Source organism: Martes martes (genome assembly GCF_963455335.1).
Source record: "Martes martes genome assembly, chromosome: 5".
In the NCBI taxonomy this organism is placed as follows: Eukaryota; Metazoa; Chordata; class Mammalia; order Carnivora; family Mustelidae; genus Martes; species Martes martes.
In genome coordinates this window covers 61086955-61108476 of record NC_137892.1, presented here as the reverse complement: position 1 = coordinate 61108476, position 21522 = coordinate 61086955, and the positions used below count along the sequence as shown (strand labels likewise).

At 37.0% G+C, this 21522-nt stretch overlaps 1 protein-coding gene across 1 annotated transcript in view; it reads left to right on the top strand.

Annotated features, from left to right (window-relative positions):
- Positions 1 to 21522, top strand: part of MSH3 (mutS homolog 3) — a 187929-nt gene that overhangs the window by 44735 nt on the left and 121672 nt on the right. Inside the window, exons 9-10 of the mRNA XM_080804700.1 lie at positions 9125 to 9237; positions 11808 to 11922. Of these exons, the coding sequence (XP_080660826.1) occupies positions 9125 to 9237; positions 11808 to 11922 (228 nt within the window). The remainder of the gene's footprint in view (positions 1 to 9124; positions 9238 to 11807; positions 11923 to 21522) is intronic.

Sequence of the window (21522 nt, the reverse complement as noted above, 5' to 3'; positions counted from 1 at the left end):
GAGGGGCTCGATCCCAGGACCCCGAGATCATGACCTGAGCTGAAGGCAGAGGCTTAAACCACTGAGCCACCCAGGTGCTCAGATTTCATTTTTTTGATGGCTGAGTAGTATTCCATTATACATATATATATGTGTGTGTGTGTGTGTGTGTGTGTGTGTGTGTGTGTGTGTGTGTGTGTGTGTGTGTGTGTGTGTGTGTATATATATATATATATACACCACATCTTCTTTATCCATTCATCTGTTGATAGGCATCTGGGCTCTTTTCATAGTTTGGCTATTGTGGACATTGCTGCTATAAACATTGGGGTACAGGTGTCCCAGAAGTTTTTTTTTCCCCCCATGTAAGTCACATTTGTCAATTTCTCCTTTTATGGTTAGTGCTTTTCGTGACCTAAGAAATCTTTGCCTTTTTCAAGGTCATGAAGATTTTTCTCTTATGTTTTCTGCTAGAAGTTTTATAGTTTAAATTTTACTTTTGGTTCTGTTAAGTATTTTGATTTAATTTGGGGGCATAGTATGAGTATAGGGATTGGAGTTCCTTTTTCTCCATGTAGTTACCAGTTGTTTTCACATCAGTGGTTGAAAAGACTGTTCTATCCACATTGAATTATGTTGCTGCCAAAGGCTTTATTTTGAATTTAACTTCGAAAAGTAACCTAGATTTTTATGTTCTTATAGTAGGTGTTTTAGACACTGACTTTCTAGGATGTCATTTTAAAAAGTGTGGTATTTTGTTTTTCCATCTCAAAAGTTATTTACATTTTAGAAACATAAGAGTGGGTGGGGTGGGAGCTCTAGAAACCCACTGTGCCAATGTCTCCCTAATAGACCCAATTAGAGATGAATATAAAATAGATGACTGTGTGTGTACATGTATTTATGTGTGTGTGTGAGAAGAATTAAGCTAAAGCACTTGGGAACATCCAGGAAAGTGCATCAGTAAGATTGCACAATTGGTACAGTCTTAAGTAATCACTTTTAGAGCTTAGTAACTTCTGTTGTTAATTTTTCTTAGGTGTAAGTTTAAAAAATAACCAGAGTATAGGTAAGACTTTCTGTATCTTTTTGTTTTCTTGTCTTCAAAGACTGCCATTTAAGTGACCATTGAGTAACTTGTTTCTTCTTGTGAAACAAAAATGCTTTGTGTCTATTTAAAACCCTTTCAAGCGTCAGAAATGGGCGAGATGGTATGGGGGCAGGGTGCAATGGTTTCTGAAATCACATATGAGCTTTTCCCTCCCTTCACCTCTGTTCCCTTGGAGTGAAAAAGGTGCTCTCAGTAGCTACTGAGAATATTCCTTCTTGCTGACATGTTTTTTACTTTGTGCTTGTCCTGTCCAATTACATCTGTTCTAAAGCTCTCTCCCTTTTATCCCTTTTCCTTTGAGTACATCACTACTCCTTTCTCTCATTCTTAGGTAGCAGTAATAGTAGTAATAATGGTGGCAGTAGCTAACAGTGTCTAATTAATTAGTTAATTAATTGATTTTATTCATTTATTTGACAGAGAGAGATAGCAAGAGAGGGAACACAAGCAGGGGGAGTGGGAAAGGGAGAAGCAGGCTCCCCGCAGAGCAGGGAGCCCGATTTGGGGCTCGATCCCAGGACCGTGGGATCATGGCCTGAGTCCAAGCCAGACACTTAACGACTGAGCCACCCAGGTACCCCTAGACACTATTCAAAGGGCTTTGTATTTACTGACTGATTTAGTCTTCACAAACACCCTGGGAGGGAGCTGCTGTTCTTTTACTATAGATTTTATAGATGAGGAAGCTGAGGCGGAGAGATGTTAAGTCTAGGGTTCTACCACTGGGCTTTGGTCCAGACTTCCTACCTCTGAAGCACATGCTTTCAACCACTATGTTATATGGCTGCTCAGGAAAAACACAAAAGGAAGCAACCATTCCCTTCCTTCACCCCTGTTTCTGGACTTAAAAAAGAGTCGTGTTTTATAGCCTAGTTGACATATTATTTTGGTTAGTATTTCATGAAATTTTCATCCTTTATAATGCATATTACAGTTTGTATTTCTATCTCTGGCAGTGAAGTTTCTAACAAAAAGCATGTGTGCTTAAAACAAAGTAGCTTTATTTCTAAAGCTATTACTTTACAAACCACAGTCCCATATGTCTGGTAGAAAGCACAGGCCTTCCTAGCATGTGGTGGTTCTTCTGGGAAAGCGTCTTAGAAGAGGTGAGTCTTGGCCCTCTTCTGTATAAGAATGTGTGCAAACAGCTGGGGTTTGGTATGTGGAGATGGGTGGTAAAAAGACCCGTGATTTTGATGAGGTGAAAGTTTAAGAAAGGATAGACGTTTTAAAATGTTGCTAAAGAGAATTCATACTAGAGAAGATTTCCAGGGTCAGAGAAGAAGAGCTGAGATGTCATGACTCTGGGGAGAAATGAATGGCTTCTCGAGGCCTTTATGCTTCTGCCTCTGTCCACCCCCACCCTCACATTTTCCCTTTCCTTTTGATTTCCCAGTCCTCTTTGTTTTCCTCACCTTGTCACAGGAAGAAGTACTCTTTCTGTCAGGTTGGCCAAGACAGTTTGGAGATATTTTGATGCTGCTTTATCTTAAAGAAAAAAAAAGTCGCAATCACTGTAAAGGAAGGAAAGTAAAACCAAAAGTTGAAGAAAAGCTAGAGAAAGTTTTTTAAAAAGTAGAGAGAAAGTTTTAGAAAGACCCTAAATTTCCCCAGTACAAACTTCTTATGTTAAGGTAAAACCTCTTTACGCTTTTCTTCTTTTGAAGGGCACAGCTGCCCTGAACACTGGCCTTGATTAGTTCCTGGGCCTTGGGCCTCTGTTCTGAAAACTCAAGGAGCTTGCACAGGGAGTAAGGAAGTTCTCAATCCTCCCTCTCACTCCCCAACAGGCCTGTCCCCTGGGCCTGGGCCTGGTGTGTTTCTTTACCTCTGCTTGCTCTAATCCTGCAGGGGCCCTAAATCTGCTTTTTGTGTTTAGTGCCCATGGCAACTTGTCTAAGATTTCATCACCTCTGCTTGGTGGGGAAGACTGGAAGGAGGGTCCTCCTGGTCTCCAGAATCTCTGACTTGTACTCTGCCTGCCTTATCTAAAGCAGACTTATCAGCTAAAGTCAAACTTTGGGTCTTCCTTACCTTGGTTCGCTGTTGGCTGTGTGGACTTGGGTAGAGGTTGCCAACTTTCTTAAATGCTGTCTGTGTTGTTATGTCTATTTCCCTCTGGGCAGCGAAAGGTTCCTTCTTTATTTTGAAAATATCTCATTTTGTAGTGAGTTCTTACTGAATTTTTAAAATTCATTTAAGTGAGTCTCATGTAAGTGAAAAGCTTCAAAGTAGGCTGGAATCAGACTTGGCTAGACGTAGGAGCTCTTGTCCTCCTTGTGTTCTCCTCCTTGTGTTCACTTTCCTCTCACATTCCACAAGGTGGCAGAATGTCTCCAGCTACTCGGTCCCTGGACTTCCAGACTCCCAGGTTCAAGTCCTGGGAAATGGATGAACGTCCCCTGGGAGCGCCTGCATCAATTCTGTAATCCATTCTTTCCTTCTCTTTCTCTTGCTCTTTTCTAATAAACAATTTTATTTTTTGAAGAGGTAGTATATTTTAGTGGTTCAAAAATGTAAAAGTATTTTAAGAATGCGGAGTGAAAAGACTTTCTTTTATCTCATCCTTTTTATTAGTGCGAAGCTCCTCATTTTGTCTTTTTTTAATGCTTTTTCTCCTGAGTTTTGTACTGCCTGATAATAAAATCTCATTTAGTGCTTTTTTTCCATTTATATTTGACTAGTATATCTGTCTAGTCAAGTTCTTTTTTCAGCTATCCTTTTATTTTTAATCTTTCTGAATTACTTCCTTGTAAGTTTTACTCCTATTTGTAGCACAGAGGTTTTTTTTTCCCGCTGTAGTCCAATCTGAGGTCACCTCTCTTTTAATAAGTAAGTTTACCCCATTTACATTTGTTGTTTGGGCAGATATATTTGATATTAGTTTGTCCGTGTCATTTTAATCTCTGGTTTTATTTCTTATGAAGAATCTTTATGTGGCCTTTTCCCTTGATCCTTTTGTGGCTAGGTATTCTGATATTTGTCAGGTAATGGTTGTCTTCACAATTTCACTTTCACATAATGCTCTTAGCCTTCCTATAGTTCCTTACTATACATGGTGATAAAATTATGCTAATTTTAACATAGAGACATTGTAACTCTATTACATGGCCCGTTTTATTCATTCTGGATCTCTATTGGATTCTATCCTCAGAGGAGAGAATTAATCACTCAGCCAGGAAGTTTGGAACTCAATCAGTATTTTTATTATCAGTAAGAATGCTGTCAGAAGAGGCTTTGTGAGTTTTCCTGTAGCAGATTGTCAGCCTTTTACAAGGCTCTTTTTGTCTATAAAAATTATAGTTTCTAAAGTTAGCATAGATCATAAAATTGGTAAGCTGACATTTGTTTGGTCACAATTAAATGTTAGATCAAGATCTTTGTAGGTGGTCTGTTACTCAACACCAGAGAGTCATCAGTTTTATGTTCAAGTTGACATTAAAAGATATTGGGTCTGAAGTTCCTTTATTTTAGTGTGGGTTCCATACTTGTTGAGAGTTTTCTCATCATTTAATTTTTTCAAAATAATATATTTGGCAACAGAAAGGCATGTTACATATAAAAAGGTTTTTTAAAAAAATTAGAAGTCCTAATTTAAAACAGTCCACCTTCACATACCCCTTGTAACGACTGAGACTGCTTTCTTGACCATTGTCCTCCTGTCCAGCACAGAAGAATAGTCACCACCCTGAGCCCAGGGAGGGGCACAGCCTCTGTTCAGCCTCTTTCCATTCAGGAGGCTTCAGCCCAGGCCACAGTCTCTGTAGAAGGTGGGAAGGGGAAGTCGTTTTTATAATTTTTTATTTTTATTTTTTTTTATTTAAAGATTTTTATTTACTTGTCAGAGAGAGAGAGAGCGAGAGAGGGAACACAAGCAGGGGAATGGGAGAGGGAGAAGCAGGCTGTCTGCTGAGCAGGGAGCCTGATGTGGGGCTCAATCCCAGGACCTGGGATCATGATCTGAGTGGAAGGCAGATGCTTAACTGACTGAGCCACCCAGGTGCCCCAGTATAATTTTTTAGACTCAGGTTAGTTACACGACCATAGTAGACTTCCTTGATTTTTTGAGGTTCACCTCTAACAGCACAGCTGAAACATAGACTACTGTTAGGGAAGATTTCCATTTCCTCTTTGTTCTCTTGTCCTGCAGTGACTGTCGTATCGTTCCTGTCGACTATGTTTTCAGTCTGCAGTTTCCCTTTGAATCATTCTGAAAACCCCATTGAAAATGAAAATACCCCTTCTCCCCAACTTCCTGTGAATTCAGATTTAACACATTTGGTGTGTGGGATCTATGCTCTTACTGTGTGTTGCCGGTGACTCTGATGCAGGTCTTCTATGACATTAGTTCAAAGATACCGAGATTGACAGTTCTGTGCTTAATGGAGAAGTTTTACTAAAATCTAGTTTGACAAAATTCTGGTTGGATATTACTCATTATGTAGACAGTGTTTCAAGTAGACATTTGTTTCAAAAATAGTGATTTAATTTACCATAACTTTCTTCAATTAAGAAATCTGGCAAAACACAGATTTTATAACTCCAACCAGTTTGTGGAAAAAATGTTTGCATGAAGATGTTCAATACACAGATTGCGGAACGAGGAGTTTAACACTCTTGTAATGCTTCGGTGAAAGCCTCAAGGATAACTGACAAGTCCATTTTTATCAAATTTAATGGGTTTCTAAATCCTTATCTGCTTATCAAACGAAACGTTAATTAGAACAGTAATTGAGTAACCAGCTGCCTCTTGCGTTCATTCTAAGAATTTGTACAAAATTGCTGTGGAGCTCATGTAAGGTCATTCACTGCTTTTTGAGTTGCTAAATAATAACTTTGCTACAGGCTTCTAAAAATCCAGGTATTAAGGGAGTCTACAGAAAGATAAAAATTGATAAGAGATTTGCAATAGTTAGTCTGATACTCTGTCCCTGGTGGATTAAGGTGAAAAAATCCTTCTTCAGCACTGCAGATGGGAGAAAATCCTCCCTCTTAGATTTCTTCCTGAATCAGCTTATGCTTGCCTAGTCTTGTAGCAGAACAGAAAAAGCCTTTGGAGCTAGGTATGCTGGCACAGATTTTCTGAGGAAACAAAACAAAACAAAACACTACGAAATCAGGCTTATAACTTTATTTAAGCAACACAGTACATCACGACAAGTATGATACATCCCAGGAATGCAAGGATGATTTATTCAGCATCAGAAAATGTGATAATACAAACTGAGGGTTGCCAGGGGTGGGGGGTAGGGAGAGGGTGTTTGGGTTATTGACACTGGGGAGGGTATTTGCTATGGTGAGTGCTGTGAAGTGTTTAATAAGCCTGACGATTCACAGACCTGTACCCCTGGGGCTAATAATACATTATATGTTAATAAAAAATTTTAAGAAAAGAAAGAAAGAAAATATGAATAATATATTAAGAAATTGAGATATAAGCCATGTGATTATTTTAACACATGTAGAAAGAACATTAGGTTAAGCTTTAATAATCCTTTATGAGTAAAGATTTTTCTCCCCTCAAACTGGGAAACTTACCAAACCTTAGGCCAATAAGTCATTTATTCCAAAACCTATAGCAAGCCTCATACCTAAGAGGGAAACTTTAGAAGCCTCCCTGTTATTGTCAGTAAGAGGACAGAGGATGCCTATTAGCATTACCTTTGTTGAGTACAGTCTGAATTCTTAGCCAGTAGTGTAATGAGATAGGAAAAAGAAAAGAAGAATAGATTGTAAGGGAGCGGTAAAATATCTTTTTTTTCCCCCAGGTGATATTAACACATACGTAGACAATACAGCGCAAGAAATTAGAGTAGTCAGTACAGTTGCTGCATATAAAAATCATTGGGTTCTGTACACCGTGATAACCCTCTAGTAAATATGTTTCCCTTCACAGTAGTATTAATTTGTAATATATCTCAGAGTGAGCACAACCAAACAATATACAACATGGAGAAAATTAAAGAATATTATTGAAAAGACATAGAAAGATTGTACTATCTTTAACAATAGGGTATCTTGATTTATTAAGATATTTTTCTCAAAATTAGTTCATTATTTATTCAGTCAAAATCCTAATAATATTAGGGTGGTTTTTTTTTTAAAGATTTTATTTGACAGAGAGAAAGAGGGAACACAAGTGGAGTGGGAGAGGGAGAAGCAGACTCCCCACTGAGCAGGGCTCAATCCCAGGACCCTGACCTGAGCGGAAGGCAGACGCTTAACGACTGAGCCACCCAGGTTCTTACTGGGTTTTTATTAATTTGACAAGATGAACCCCAAATTTATAAAGAAATCCAATGGCCCATGATGAGCTAAGACAGTCTTGAAAAGCAAGGTGTAGGGCTCGGACACAGATACTGATGCCAGACCATGGACATTAAGATACTGTAGTACGAATACAGAGAGATGTATGAAAAGATCAGTGGAACAGGATAGAGAAGCCAGTAACATTCTCACACATATATAGAAACATGATATGTATTGGAGGCAGCATTATGAAGTGGTAGAAAAAGATGGAATGGTCTATAAATGGTGCTTTGATCTTTAATTGATCTTTAATTGATAATCATATGGAAAATCAAACTGTATTTCTGGTGCTTTGATCTTTAATTGATCTTTAATTGATAACCATATGGAAAATCAAACTGTATTTCTGACTTCATACCATCCCCCAAAATAAATTCAGGTAAATTTAATTTGAAAAACAAATCTTAAAAATTCCCCAGAAAATGTAAGAAGGAGTGGAATACTTAGCAGTACTTGAAAATTAAGAGAGGTTTATCTGTCTTCATTTATAAATCTTATAATACTCAGTGCAAAAGCAAGTTATAGAAGGATAGGTGTAATAAAGTACCACTTAATGTAAAATTTAAGACATGAAATAAAACAACATGTTGTGTAAAGGTGCTAAAGTATATTGTGAAGTATAAAAACGTATGTGGTAATAACATACACCAAATTAGAGATAGTATTTACTTTTTCAGGTGGTAGAGAGATGAATGTGACTGAGGAAGGATGTGTACAGTGTTTTATTATTTATTTAATGTAGTGTTTTACTGTTTTTTTAGATAAAAGTATTCTAAGGCAACATGTCACAGATGTTAACATCAGATGAATATCCAATAATAAAGAAATGGGTGAATAAACTATGGCTTTTACATACTATGAAATATTTTTCAGCCATTAAAAACAATTAGTTGTAGATAGGTCACTTTGTGTGGAGTAATTTCCAAGACTTACTGCTTATGAAGAAGGTAAGATGCAGAAAAATTTGTGTGAGGTCATCCCATTTCTATAAAACGAGGATGTGTATGAGTATGTATGTATATGATACGTGCTTGTGTACGAACATATGAACATGAATTAAAAAAAGGATTCATTCTGGGCCATTAACATGGGTTGGGAGTGAAGTGATAGGGAAAGAGAGGGGGCAGCGGGAATGGGGAGCCAAGCGAAACAGAAAATGAGAGAGAAAACGTACTACCCAGCATGGATGATAAGGTTTGTTTATGTACTTTACATAATCTCACCACAAACGGGTACGCGCAACACCCCCCCAACTCACGCATGCCATTTTAAAGACACCACAGAACTGAGAGTGAGAGTTAACCTATGGGGAATTTACTGCATTTGAATGGGAACTGTGGTAGAACTGGACTTAGCAAAAAGATGCCATTTCAGAGAAAGATGTATTTTATTGGTAGAGTATTTAAACAAATGATGCAATTACATTAAAATGTTGCTTTTCCAGTTTTCTCCCTTTTGTATTTATCAAAGTAATCGACCGTAATTCCAGTGAGTTCTTGATAATCACAGTGTACTACTTGGTATAAAGTACCAGTGGTAAAAGTTGTAATTACATTTTATGAAATGGGGCCTTTTGACAGGGAAACTTTAGATCTTTTCTCTCTTTTTTTTCAACTTGGGAGAGAATAAAGGATGACTTTCTCTTTTTGGTCAGGCCAGGGCCTAAATATAGAGAGTTCAATATTATGAATAATTATCTTTGAAATTTTCGTTGTTTTCTTTCAGTGTGCGGGATGATAGAATTCGAGTAGAAAGGATGGATAACGTGTATTTTGAATACAGCCATGCTTTCCAGGCAGTTACAGAGTTTTATGCAAAAGATGCACTTGACCTCCAAGGTAAATATTTTCTATGTGTTAGCCTTAATGTCCTCGAATTTAACTGAGTTGAGATTTGGGTAAAGGTACAAGTTTGACTTTCAATTTAATGAAAACTAGGCAGTTACCAATAAATAACTGGCCCAAGTGGAGGCAAGAGTTCACTTTTCTTGCACTCATCAAAGACACCCCTGCAGCTTTTTTGACATACTCATTGGAGTGTAAGGAGTTACTGGCCAACCCTCCTTTTTGCTTCTCTTAAAAAATGGCCTGTTATTTTCCTTGGAATTTTGTAGAGTATTTGGATAAATTTCCTGGATAAAGGCTAGTATTTCGTTAGGTGGCCCACCACAATTTAAATACCAGAACATTAATGACAGGGTAGTAATATGTTAAGTAACCAGTATTTGTTGACTTGGTCTGTGCCCCTCCTTCCTGCTAGTCCAGCTTACTCTGTTAAGGTTCATTTTTATATCTTATCCCATGCTACAAGGCTTTCACCATTAGACAGTAGATAGATCAGTCTCCCCTTGGCTCCCCCACAGACACCAATGTCTTGTTAGCATTTCTCTTGCCATCCCTTTTAATCTCATAGTGTGAAACTGAATTGAGTGTCAGAGAGGCTAACCCATTCTGACACAGTCTGCGATGTCACCAAGGGATTGTTGTCTTATGCTCAGGTAAGGACAAGACTACCATAAGCCACTCTTGACATCACATTCACTTAGAACTCTGTGAGATAGGAAACCAGCTTGCCAGTGGGGGTCCTTTTTCCTCTTAGTAGGAATAGTTCTCCACAGGGTTTGCAGCCCCAAAGAGCCATTGAGAGCTTAAGTCATTGTGCAAACCCCATCCCCCAAGCCCTGCCCCCTGCCAAGTGACAGTTCAGCTACAAAGTCAGATACTCTTCAGGGTCTACCCAGATCTAGAAGTGCCATGCCAACTTCAGAGTCCCTGTACACAGAGTAGGCGAACATTTCTAGAATCAGGTGTTTATAGTACTTCTTAGTTTAGATGCGATTTGCTGGTTTCAGGTCATTCTTCCCATGTACAATGTTACCTTATAATACACTGGCACTTCATTTTTATCAGGTTTCCTGGGGAATGGAGCTAAAAAGTTAACGGTGAACTTCTCAAAAGGGGGAAGAGTTTTGTTAATTCTTTCTTCACACCTTGGTTTTATTAAAAGCCACAATAGAAATTAATGTATGTGGTATTACTGATGTGTAGAGGATATTTTGTAATTTTTTCTTTTATTTATGAAAGTAATAGATGACTATTGCAAAAAAAGGTCCAAACATAGTTGTGCATAAAGGGGAAAAAAAGTCCCTCCCCCCAAATCTTTAAGAATTTTTATAGGTACAAATCCATTTGGATAAGTGTATATATATATAATTCTGTATATTTCATATACATTGGGTTTATTCTTTCAACTAATTTTTATTGACTGCCTATTATGTGAGGCATCATGCATACAATAAAGAATAAAAAAGATAAAATAAAGAATAAAAAAGAACTCCTGCCCTTCTGGAGTTCACATTCTAAGGGAAAGATATATACAATAAAATAAGTGTGTTTGAAAGTGGTATTAGGAAGAAAATAAGGCAGGGAAGAGGGAGAACCTTTGAATAGTGTGGTAAAGTAAGGCCTCACTGCGAAAATGGCCCTTGAGCGTAGATTTGAATGAAGACTGAAGGAGTGTAGGGGTCAAGCCATACACACAGCTGAAGGAACAGTGTTTTAGGCAGAGACACCATTAAGTACAACATATCTACATGCCTGGTAGGTTTAAGAAATGAAAGGAGCCTGGGTGCTAGAACAAAGTAAGGCAGAGACTCTGAGGAGGTGAGCTAAGAGATACAGGGGAGGTGGAAGCCAGGTTGTAGGGCCATAAGATCCCTATCAGGACGTGAGCTGCTTCTCTCAGTGACTTGGGGATGTTGGAGTATTTTGATAAGTGAAGTAGTCTAGCGGTCTCAAGTACATTTTGAAAAGGATTCTTTCAGCTGCTCTGTTGAGAATATCCTGTAGTGCACAGGGATGAAGCTGGGAGAGCAGATGGTAAGCAATATTCCTGCTGAGAGATAAGAATGATTGTACAACTTTTTTTCACCCTCACTCAGCAGTATATTATGGATATTTTTCTGTGTCTGTACAGATAGCTCTAAGTCATTGTTGTTAGTAGATGCATAATAATCTGGACTAATCAAAATTTATTGAACTCTTATGCTCCTGATGTTCAGTTAGGTTGTGGGTTTTACTATTACAGGAGATGTTTCGGCTCAGTTCCTTGTACACACATCTTTGACATGAATTTGAGAGTATTTCTGGATCAGAGAGGATAGGCTTTTTTAGTTTGAAGAAATTGCTCTCTTGCTCTCCAGAAAATGTTTATTTCACTATCAGAAAAATGCCCATTTTTCCTTGACTTAGATACCTGTAATCTTCAACGTTTTCCCAAAAGGCAATTTTAGGAGGTATTGTCTAAATTATTATTTCAATAACCGTAAACTAAACTTCATTTAACTTAAAGTTTGTTTGTCATAATGGTAAGCAATAACTTTAATGAAACTATATATTCTGTTTTTTAGCTTCTCAAACTTTTTCTGGCATCATTAACTTGGAGAAGACTGTGATTTGCTCTTTGGCTGCCATAATAAGATACCTCAAAGAATTTAACTTGGAAAAGGTGCTTTCCAAGCCCAAGTAAGTGATTTCTCAAAAATTAAAAAAAGGGGTAGTTATATTAAAAGCATTTCCTTTAAAAAAAATTCTTGTTTTTCTTTTGGCTTGAAGTTCACATGCATTCATTTAGAAATAAGACCATCTGAGAAATTTGACATTACTGCCTTTTCCTTTGATTAATGGTGGATAAAAAGTCATCTTCTGTTTCGACAGTGTGTCAACATTGAACCATAAGACTGAATATAGTATGTCCAGCCTTAGAGTGTAATTCATTCTCTCCATAATTCAGTCTATAAAACCATTTCTTAAATTGAGTTTGGTAAGTACTGTACTCAGACAAGTTCACCTACTATTGACAGAATATCCTTTTTTTTTTTTTTTAAGATTTATTTATTTTAGAGAGAGACCACAAGCAGTGGGAAGGGGTAGAGGGAGAAGGAGAGAGAGAATAGCGAATCCTCAAGCAGATTTCTGATGAGCACAACATGGGGCTCGATTCCAGGACCCTGAGATTATGTCCTGAGATGAAATCAAGAGTCGGCCACTTAACCTGACTGAGCCACCCAGGTGCCCCTATAGAATATTCTATCTGGGAGCAAGAAAGAACTGCGTGGTGCTATTGGTGAAAAATATTAATGTAAAAATATTTATAGAATCCTTAAGAATTCTGTCAATTTGTATTCATATGGCTATTTAATATACAAAATACTAGAGCAGAGTTAATTGACAAGTAGTATTAAATGGATTAGGAGGTGGTATTAGAAAGCAGTCATAAAACTTCACTGCCTTTCTTATTCCTGGTTTCAGTTCTTATTTCATAGACCATAAATTTGGGGATGAAGAAGATAGCTACTACCATGGCTTTTTAAGAGAGTGATTAACTTTGTGGAGTTCAGAGATTTAAAACTCACAGTTGCCGTTCTAGGAAGATGTTAGTTTAAAAACCAGTGGAATAATAAAAGGTAGTGGGAGAATTTTCTTGCCTTTCTGTATTTCACCTTCAGCCCCTTGGTTTTGGCTCTTTGGAGAATTAACCTTTATCATTTTGATCCTTGATAAGTAAGCTGCTTCCTGTTCTGCAGAGGGGAGTGGACAGATAGGCACTATCTCACTAAAATGCTTGAATATGAATTGGGGTACAAGGAGGTGGTACTGGAATGGAGTTGTTGGGGGTGGTGCAAGAAAGGCATGTCCCTTGGGAATTTTTTTGTAATGTCTTTTTTGGTGTGCCTAGTATTTAGGATAGAACAGAATATCAGTTATCTGGAAGCAGTTTTGTCCTATTTAAAATTAGTCTAAATGTCTGTCATCTGGAGAGTGGACTTACTATGGTATGTTCATGCAGTGTAAGGTTAAACAGCAATGAAAATAAATGGACTGGAGTTACATGTATCAATATTTTAAAAATTATGTTAACATCATAGTGAGCCAGAAATCAAATAATTGAAGGGCACACGGTACTCGCCGTTATATGAAGTTAGAAACGTGTAAAAAAGTCACTGTTTAAGTAGTGGTTAGGAACATTGCTTAAGTATACATGCCTGTATAGGAAAGATATGACGTGATATTTTATTTTTTATTCTGGGTACTATATTAGTCTATATATGTTTTAGTATGACTGGAATGTTTTATTAAAAAGAGTATCAGCTGGTATTATACTTCATTGGGTTGCACTTCAGGCTCCAATAATAGGACATTTTTGCAGAAATTGATCCATATGATTGACTGTGTTGGATCCCCATGGGAAAGGATGGCAAACTACCTACTGTTTGACTTCTTCGTGATAGGGAGCCCCTCTGAGTGAGATGGAATTGGTGACTAATAGCTTGCCCATTAAGACTTGTCTCTGTTCCTGTATCGCCAAGGAATGAAGTATTAATTTTGGAATAGAAAAACTTTGTAAAAAAAATCAGGCCCTGATATATATAGAAGTAGATGAATTTGGGTCTGAAAAAATTATTATATCCTTATATTCAAAGTAAAAATAATACTGAATAGAAAAACATGTTTTTTATACTGAAATTAAACTAGTTTACTTTTAAATTACCTCAGTTGATAAATTACATGAAGCTGAACTCTTCTTATTTTGTGTTTGGTGGTGGTGGTGGGCAGTAGTCAGGGAACTGAATCTGCTGATGACTTAGTATGTGTCTAATCTGCTGGTCAGGTGATCCCCTGTTCTCATTGCCATAGAACCAAAGACAAAGATGGAGATCCATAGTAAAGGTGCTCATATGGTATAAATTTCTATCACCCAGCATGTATCAAGCACCAAGCAGGGAGTCAGTAAATACAGGATTAATGGAAGAAAAGGAGAGAAGGAAGACATTCTTTTATCCTGTGAGCATGGACTTGATTGGAAATTGTCAAAATGTCCTTGGGAGCCAAGATTAATGAATAAAGGTGGTGATCAGACTGGTACAATTTTTTTGCTTAAAATGTGAGTGATGATTTTATACGGATGGGATGTGATTCGACTTTGAAGATAATTCCAAAAGAGTAATTCCACAGTTACATTTTGGAAAAAGAATGTTGCTGCTCGGAGTGGTTACTTTGGAAAATAAGAATGTTCTTGTATACTTAGAATTCAGTTATATTACCTTTAAAGTTCAGCAGCATAAGGTATAGTTAGATTTACTTTAAGAGCTGTTAATGGGGAAAAATTGAGTTGCGTCGTATGGCAAATGCTTTCACAAAAACTGTTGTACATTTCATAAAAAGTCTTGATATGCATTTACTTAAAGGTGTTTGTGCCTTTATGGTAGAATTTCAGGTTATTTGAGAAAATACGTATTTTAGGTATTCTTAAAAATGGGTTAAGTGAGGTTTTATTAGTTAGGCCAGATTTTGAGATTCCAAGTTTGTCTTGAGAGTTTAAGTAGGTTTGTTCCAGAGCAAAATAGTATAATAGAATAAATAGGATGTGAGGGATATTAGTCATCATGAAAGAATTAGCTTGATTCCCAAATTTATGAAGTTTTAGAGGAATTGGTGTTTTTGTTAGTGTTGAAAATGAGCGCTTTTGTCATTTCAGAGGACTTTTTAAGATTGGTGTGATCAGAACTTCACATAGGTTTTGGAAATTTAGGAAAGAATGACAAAACCCACCCAAGATGAACTGCAAGAGCTTTTTCATAGAGAACTTATTAGAATGATAACGTAGGATGTTTACTTTTATTAGTGAAAGTGAATTTTGTAATTATTTTAATGACCTCTAATGGGTTGAGACCAGAGATGCAGCTGAATATCCTAGAATTCACAGAATATCCCTTTACAAAAAATGATTATTTAGCCCCAAATTCAGTAGTCCAAAATCACATAAAGACACGACAAGAGAAGAAACTACAGACTAATGTGAATATGGACATAAGAATCCTCAAAAAATACAAGCAAATGGAGTCCAACAATATAAAGGATTATACATCATGATTTGGGGATTTATTCTAGGACCATAGGTTTGTTTTAATGAATTTTAAATATTTAATGTAATATACTGTATAATAAGAGATTAAAAACTATAGGAGCATCTCAACAGACAGTGAAAGCTCCCTTTCGTGATAAAAACATCCAGCAAACTAGAGCTAGAAAGGAATGTCCTTATTCTAATAATGGCCATCAGTGAAAACCTCAGACGCTGACATCATACTTAATGGGGGAAAGAATGAATGCTTCTCCTCTAAGAACAGGAACAAGAAGAAGCAGCGTTTTCCCACTTCTGTTGTATATTGTCCTAGAAAGTCTAGTCAGGGTAATTAGGCAAGAAAATGAAGTGAAAGGCATCCATATTGTAAAGGAAGAAGTAAAATTTTGCTATTGCAGTTAACATGAAATTATGTATAGAAAATTCTAAAGAATCCAGGAAAAAATGATTAAAGCATATAAAATGAGTTTATGAGGTTGCAAGATATGAGATTAATATACCAAAATGAAAATTGACTGTGTATCTATAACCTTGCAATGAAGAATCCAAAAATGAAAATAAGAAAATAATTTCATTTACAATAGCATCAAAAAGAATAAAATACTTAATGCATTTAATAAAAGAAATACAAAACCTGTATTCTGAAAGCTATAATACACTGTTGAAAGAAAATAAAAGAAGACCTGAATAAGTGGAAAGGCATCCTAGATTTGTGGATCAGCAGACTTGATTTTACTTAGATGGCAATATTCCCCAAATTGATCTACAGATTCAGTATAATTGTACCAAAACCCTAGCTAGTTTTTTTTGCAGAAACCAGCAAACTGATCCTAAAATTTTATGAAAATTCAAGGGCCAAAGAATAGCTGTTAACAACTTTGAAAAAGAATAACAAAATCAGAAGATTCACATTTCTGTTTGAAAACTTGTTGTAAGGCAACAGTAGCCAAGATAATGTGGCACTGGCATAAAGACAGACATAGGGATCAGTGAAATACAGTTGAGAGTCCAGAAATAAACTATACACGTATTGTCAATTGATTTCCAGCAAGGGTGTTAAAGCATTCAGTGGAGGAAAGAATAGTTTTTTGTTTTTTGTTTTTCCCCAATAAAAGGCCCTGTGTGAACCCTGGTTATTGTTAGACCTAGTGTTTTCTTGTGGTTCTTTCCCTGACCTCAAGGGTAACTGGTTATCAATGCAAAAGAGTGAGTTTTGTATTACATTCCCTCATGCCATAATAAAAAATAACTCAAAGTGGACCAAAGACCTATATGTAAGAGCTGAAACTATTAAGCTCTTAGAAGAAAACATAGGTGTAAAAATTTTCATGACCTTGGATTAGGCAATACTTTCTTAGCGGTGATGCCAAAAGCGTAAGTGGCAAAAGAAAAAATAGAAAATATTGGACTTCACAATAAGAAACTTGCTCTTCAAAGCCTACTGTCAAGAGAATGAAAGAACCCACTGAATGGGAGAAAAACTTTGTATAGAAACCCATGTCCACTCTTAGAGTTCTTCATATATTAAGACAGATATTAAAAAACAGATAACCCAGTTAAAAATGGGCAAAGAATCTGAATAGGCATTTCTCCAAAGAACATGTACAAATGACCACTAAGCACATGAAAAAATGCTTAGCATCATTAAGCATCAGATAAATTCAAATCAAAGCCACAGTGAGATACTACTTCATATCCACTAGAATAGCGATAATAATAATTTAAAAAACCAGACAGGTGTTGGTCTGAATGTGGGCAAATTAGAACCCTCATATGTGGGAAGGTAAAATGGTTATAACCTCCTTGGAAAACACTGTGGTAATTCCTCACAGTGTTTAACTTGGACTTACTGTATAATGCAGCTGTTCTACTCCTGGATATATACTCAACACAGATGAAAACATATGTCCACACAAAAATTTGTATGTGACTGTTCATAGCAGTATCATTCACAGTAGCCAAAAAGTGGAAACAATCCACCTGTTCATCCATTGATGAACAGATCTATAAAATACAGAATATGCATAAAATGGAATATAATTCAACCATAAAAAGGAATGAAATATTGGTCCATGTTACAACATGAATGAACCTTGAAAATATTAAGTTAAGTTAAAGAAGACATCACGAAAGACCACACACAACTGTATGATTCCACTTATATGAAATATACACGTTAGGCAAATCCATGAGAAAGAGAAAGCCAATCGATTGTTTCTAAGAGCCGTTTCAGCTGGAGGGAAGTGGAGAGTGACTTTGAATGGGTATAGAGGTTTTGGGGTAGGTAATGCAAATACCTGAAATTACATAATGAGGATGATTGCACAGTCTTGTTAATATACTAAAAACCATTGAATTGCATACTCCAAATAAATGGTGTGGTATGCAAATTATATCTTAATGTAGTAGATATACATATATACACATACATATTTAAATGTCATTAGTAGGGACGCCTGGGTGGCTCAGTTGGTTGGGCAGCTGCCTTCGGCTCAGGTCATGATCCCAGCGTCCTGGGATCGAGTCCCACATCGGGCTCCTTGCTTAGCAGGGAGCCTGCTTCTCCCTCTGCCTCTGCCTGCCTCTCTGCCTGCTTGTGCTCACTCTCGCTCCTCTCTCTCTCTCTCTCTCTGACAAATAAATAAATAAATATTAAATGTCATTAGTATCAAGATTGGGAAATCCTTGTCTCTATTTTACTCCCGCTTCTAAAGCAATATGCTTCTGAGGCTTCTACCCAATGCCTCATGTATTTTGAGGCATTTCACTCTAGTTGGTCAGAGGGCTAACTATTTTAAGCCCTGTATGAACCCTTGGATAAATTCTGGTGGATTGCCCTAGTGCTTTCTTGGGTTCTTTCCCTGACCTGTGGAGGCTCCCCACACCTTTAAGAATCAGTACCTACCTGGCCAAAGCCTTGAGGGGATCCTTCCACAGATTTTTGGAGCTCTCTCTTGTGTGCAGCTCTGTCATGTCTGGCTTTCTCTCACAAATTCTAGTTTCCTTGGTCTCTCCAAAGAATCAGTCATAATTTACCTCACTTGTTTTTCTTCTCTCAGGGATCACAGTTCTGTGCTGTCTGTTGTCTAATATCTGCCCAGTTTTTAAAAAAAATATAAATTTGTCTTGTTTTCTAATTATTCATGGTTAAAGGACAGTTCTCACACATTTAATCTTTTATGAATGAAAGCAAAAGTCAGGTACCATAATTGAAAATCACATATAAACCACAGAAGATGTGTGAGGTTACAGCAGCTAACCAGAACAATGCCTGTGTTCTAAAGCTTCCAGAAAATTAATTTCACTTAAAATTAAAGACAGAAAAAGAACCAAATTCAAATCTTATACAAAATTATTATAAGAAAAAACACAATAAGGAGTCAGATAACGTCCTTACAGAAAATGAATGTGTGCCGGAAAGATGCCCACAGATGAAATGAAAACTATAACCTACTACTTCAAAATGAGCTCAAAGACATTAAGAAAATGATACCGGGGGTGAAAGAACAAATGAGAATGAGAAATAGGAAAGCTTTGAAATGAGATGATTGGATTGAAGAATGAGCTGTGTATTCAAGAATAAGATCAATTTAGGAGTGAAGAGTAAACTGGAAGGAATACTAAAGTGAATAAATGTAGTACATATACTTGAAGAGAACTAGAATTTGAAAAGAGAGATGTGCAGAAAATAATGATTAACATAGCAGACCTGATGAGACAGCCATGCTTAGAAAGATCTACTTGCAAGCTTGACCCTTAACTGGCATCTGAGAAAGTTTTTAGCATTTTCTAATAAGAATGGCTCACTCTCCCCAAACTTCACAAAGAACATGGTTTATGCTAACTACTTGCTTCTTTCTGGGAGTTGGAATTTTCGCACATGTAGAGGAGAAGATGCCCATGTGACTAGTTTCCAGTGTAAACCCTAGGTGCTGAGTCTCTAAGGTGCTTCTCTGGTGGACATTCCACACGTGTCATCACAACTCACAGCCTGGGAAATTGAGCACACCCTGTGTGACTCCACCAGGAGAGGACTCTTGGAAGCTTGGAAGTCCTCCAGGCTTTGCCTTCTGTATCTTTTTCCTTTTCTGCTTTTGCTTTGTATTCTTTCACTGTAATAAATCATAGCTGTGAGTACAGCTATACTCAGAGTCCTGTGTATCCTCCTGGAGAATCACTGGAGACTCATTATATATCTTTCTTATTATCTTCCTCTCTAATATGCTTCTTGGCAGCTTTTAGGAATGTAAAGATGGTCATTTTGTTGCATTGCAAATCAATTAGAAGTGAATCTACAATAAAACAAGTTTTGTAGTAGGTAATTTGTAACTCATAAGTTAAATTAACCCTGAAAAGATTTGACAAATGTTGAATGTCTGAATTCTGAAAACTGTACATAGAGAACTATTTTCCACTATAGATTTCATATGTAACATGGTAGTTTTGTGCGTTTTTTGGTCCTTCTCAATTTTCAAATTATTTTTAAATAGTATCTTTGTAAAGAGTTGGTCTTTTGGATAAGATCTGTACCTTTAACTGCCTGTGTCTAAATCAGAAAGATTGGTTTTCATTTTTTTAAAAAAAAAACTAGGGTTGGAATAATATAGAATCTTAAATTTTACTGGCAAGTTTTCAGCAATGACATTTTCCTCCCATTACAAAACTTGAGGGGGGGGAAAAAGCATCGTTTGTACTTTTCTTGTCTGAAATATTAATGAGGTATTTTCCCATGTTACTTGTAGGATTTTCATCCAGGTTCACACAGCATGAATTCTAGCCAGGCATTGTTTATGAGGTTCATTTCAAAGCATATAAAATATTCCAGAAGGATAAATAATTTAGAATTCCTTGAGTATTTCAGATCACTGATCATATACTGTTGAATTCCTAAGGATGCTGGCAGATACAACTCTGAGTTCCAAAAAACACATAATTCCTAATGGAAATTAGGCACTGACAGAAGGAAATTTCTTGTGTATTTGGGAAGAAGAGTCAAAACTCCAGAATACATTATCAACCAAGCATAGGGGAAACTCAAAAGCATATTTAGTTCTTGGGGCACCTAGGTGACTCCGTCAGTTAAGCATCTACCTTTGACTCAGGTCATGAACTCAGGGTTCTGGGATCGAGCCCTGAATTGGGCCCCCTGCTCAGTGGAGAGACTGCTTCTCCCTCTCCCTCTGCTGCTCCCCCCTGCTTGTGCTCTCTTGTTTTCTCTCTGTGTCAAATTAATATCTTTTTTTAAAAAAAGCATATTTAGTTCTTATGTTGCTTGATAATTACTGTTCCGTAGGAATCATTCCAATTTAATATTGCCCAGTGGTTGATCTCTTTTATTAAAATCAATGCAGATGTCAGTTTTCAATAAACTCTTTGCTTCTCACTGTGTCTACTTTGAGACCTAGGGGACTTGTCCAGTAAGGGAAGAAACTAAAACAAAAAATTACATGCGCAACTTACTAATAAAGGAACCTGTACTTTTTTCTCTAAAGGTCTAGTTTTGTGAGCTAACTTAAGACCATTTGGTTGTTCAGTTTATTGGGTTCTTTTTGGTATTGTGGATATCCAGGAATTGTATCCAGTAAAAATATAGGTGAGGGCTCTAAGATTCCTCCCCCAGTGGTCTTTACTAGGTTGTGTGTTAGTCCAAACCAAATTCTGCCACACATATACTTCTTAGCAAACAGACACAAAAGCAGTCCTGTTAACTCTTCTGTAAGCTCCATGAAATCCCAAATCTTTCTTTTTTAGTGTTCTGACAGCATCTTGCTTCTGAGGTTTATTTGAGGCATAGTAGAAGCACTTTTAGTTGGAGTTAGGTGACAAAACTCTGAACTAATTGGTGGATCAAGGATGCTTTCAGAAACCTAGACCTAAAACCCCATTTTTCAGTGCATGGACTGTTGGGTTTACTAGTTCTTGTGAGGGTGAAGCCAACTGAACAGTATTTCTGGATAGTCCACAGATCTTAAATGCCACTTATTTATGTTACAGCTCTGCTGTTCATGGGAGATGAAGACAGCTAACTGAGATGTTTTTAGAAAAGGCTGTGGATTATGGGTTCTTGATTAGTCTTTCTCTCATACCAAATGAGCATCCCTGTATAGTCTGTAGTTGATGAACGTACTCATGTGTTAATCACTGCTAGGGTATAGATTCAGCCTAACTGTCAGGAACAGGGGAGGACTCACTGCTTGGGA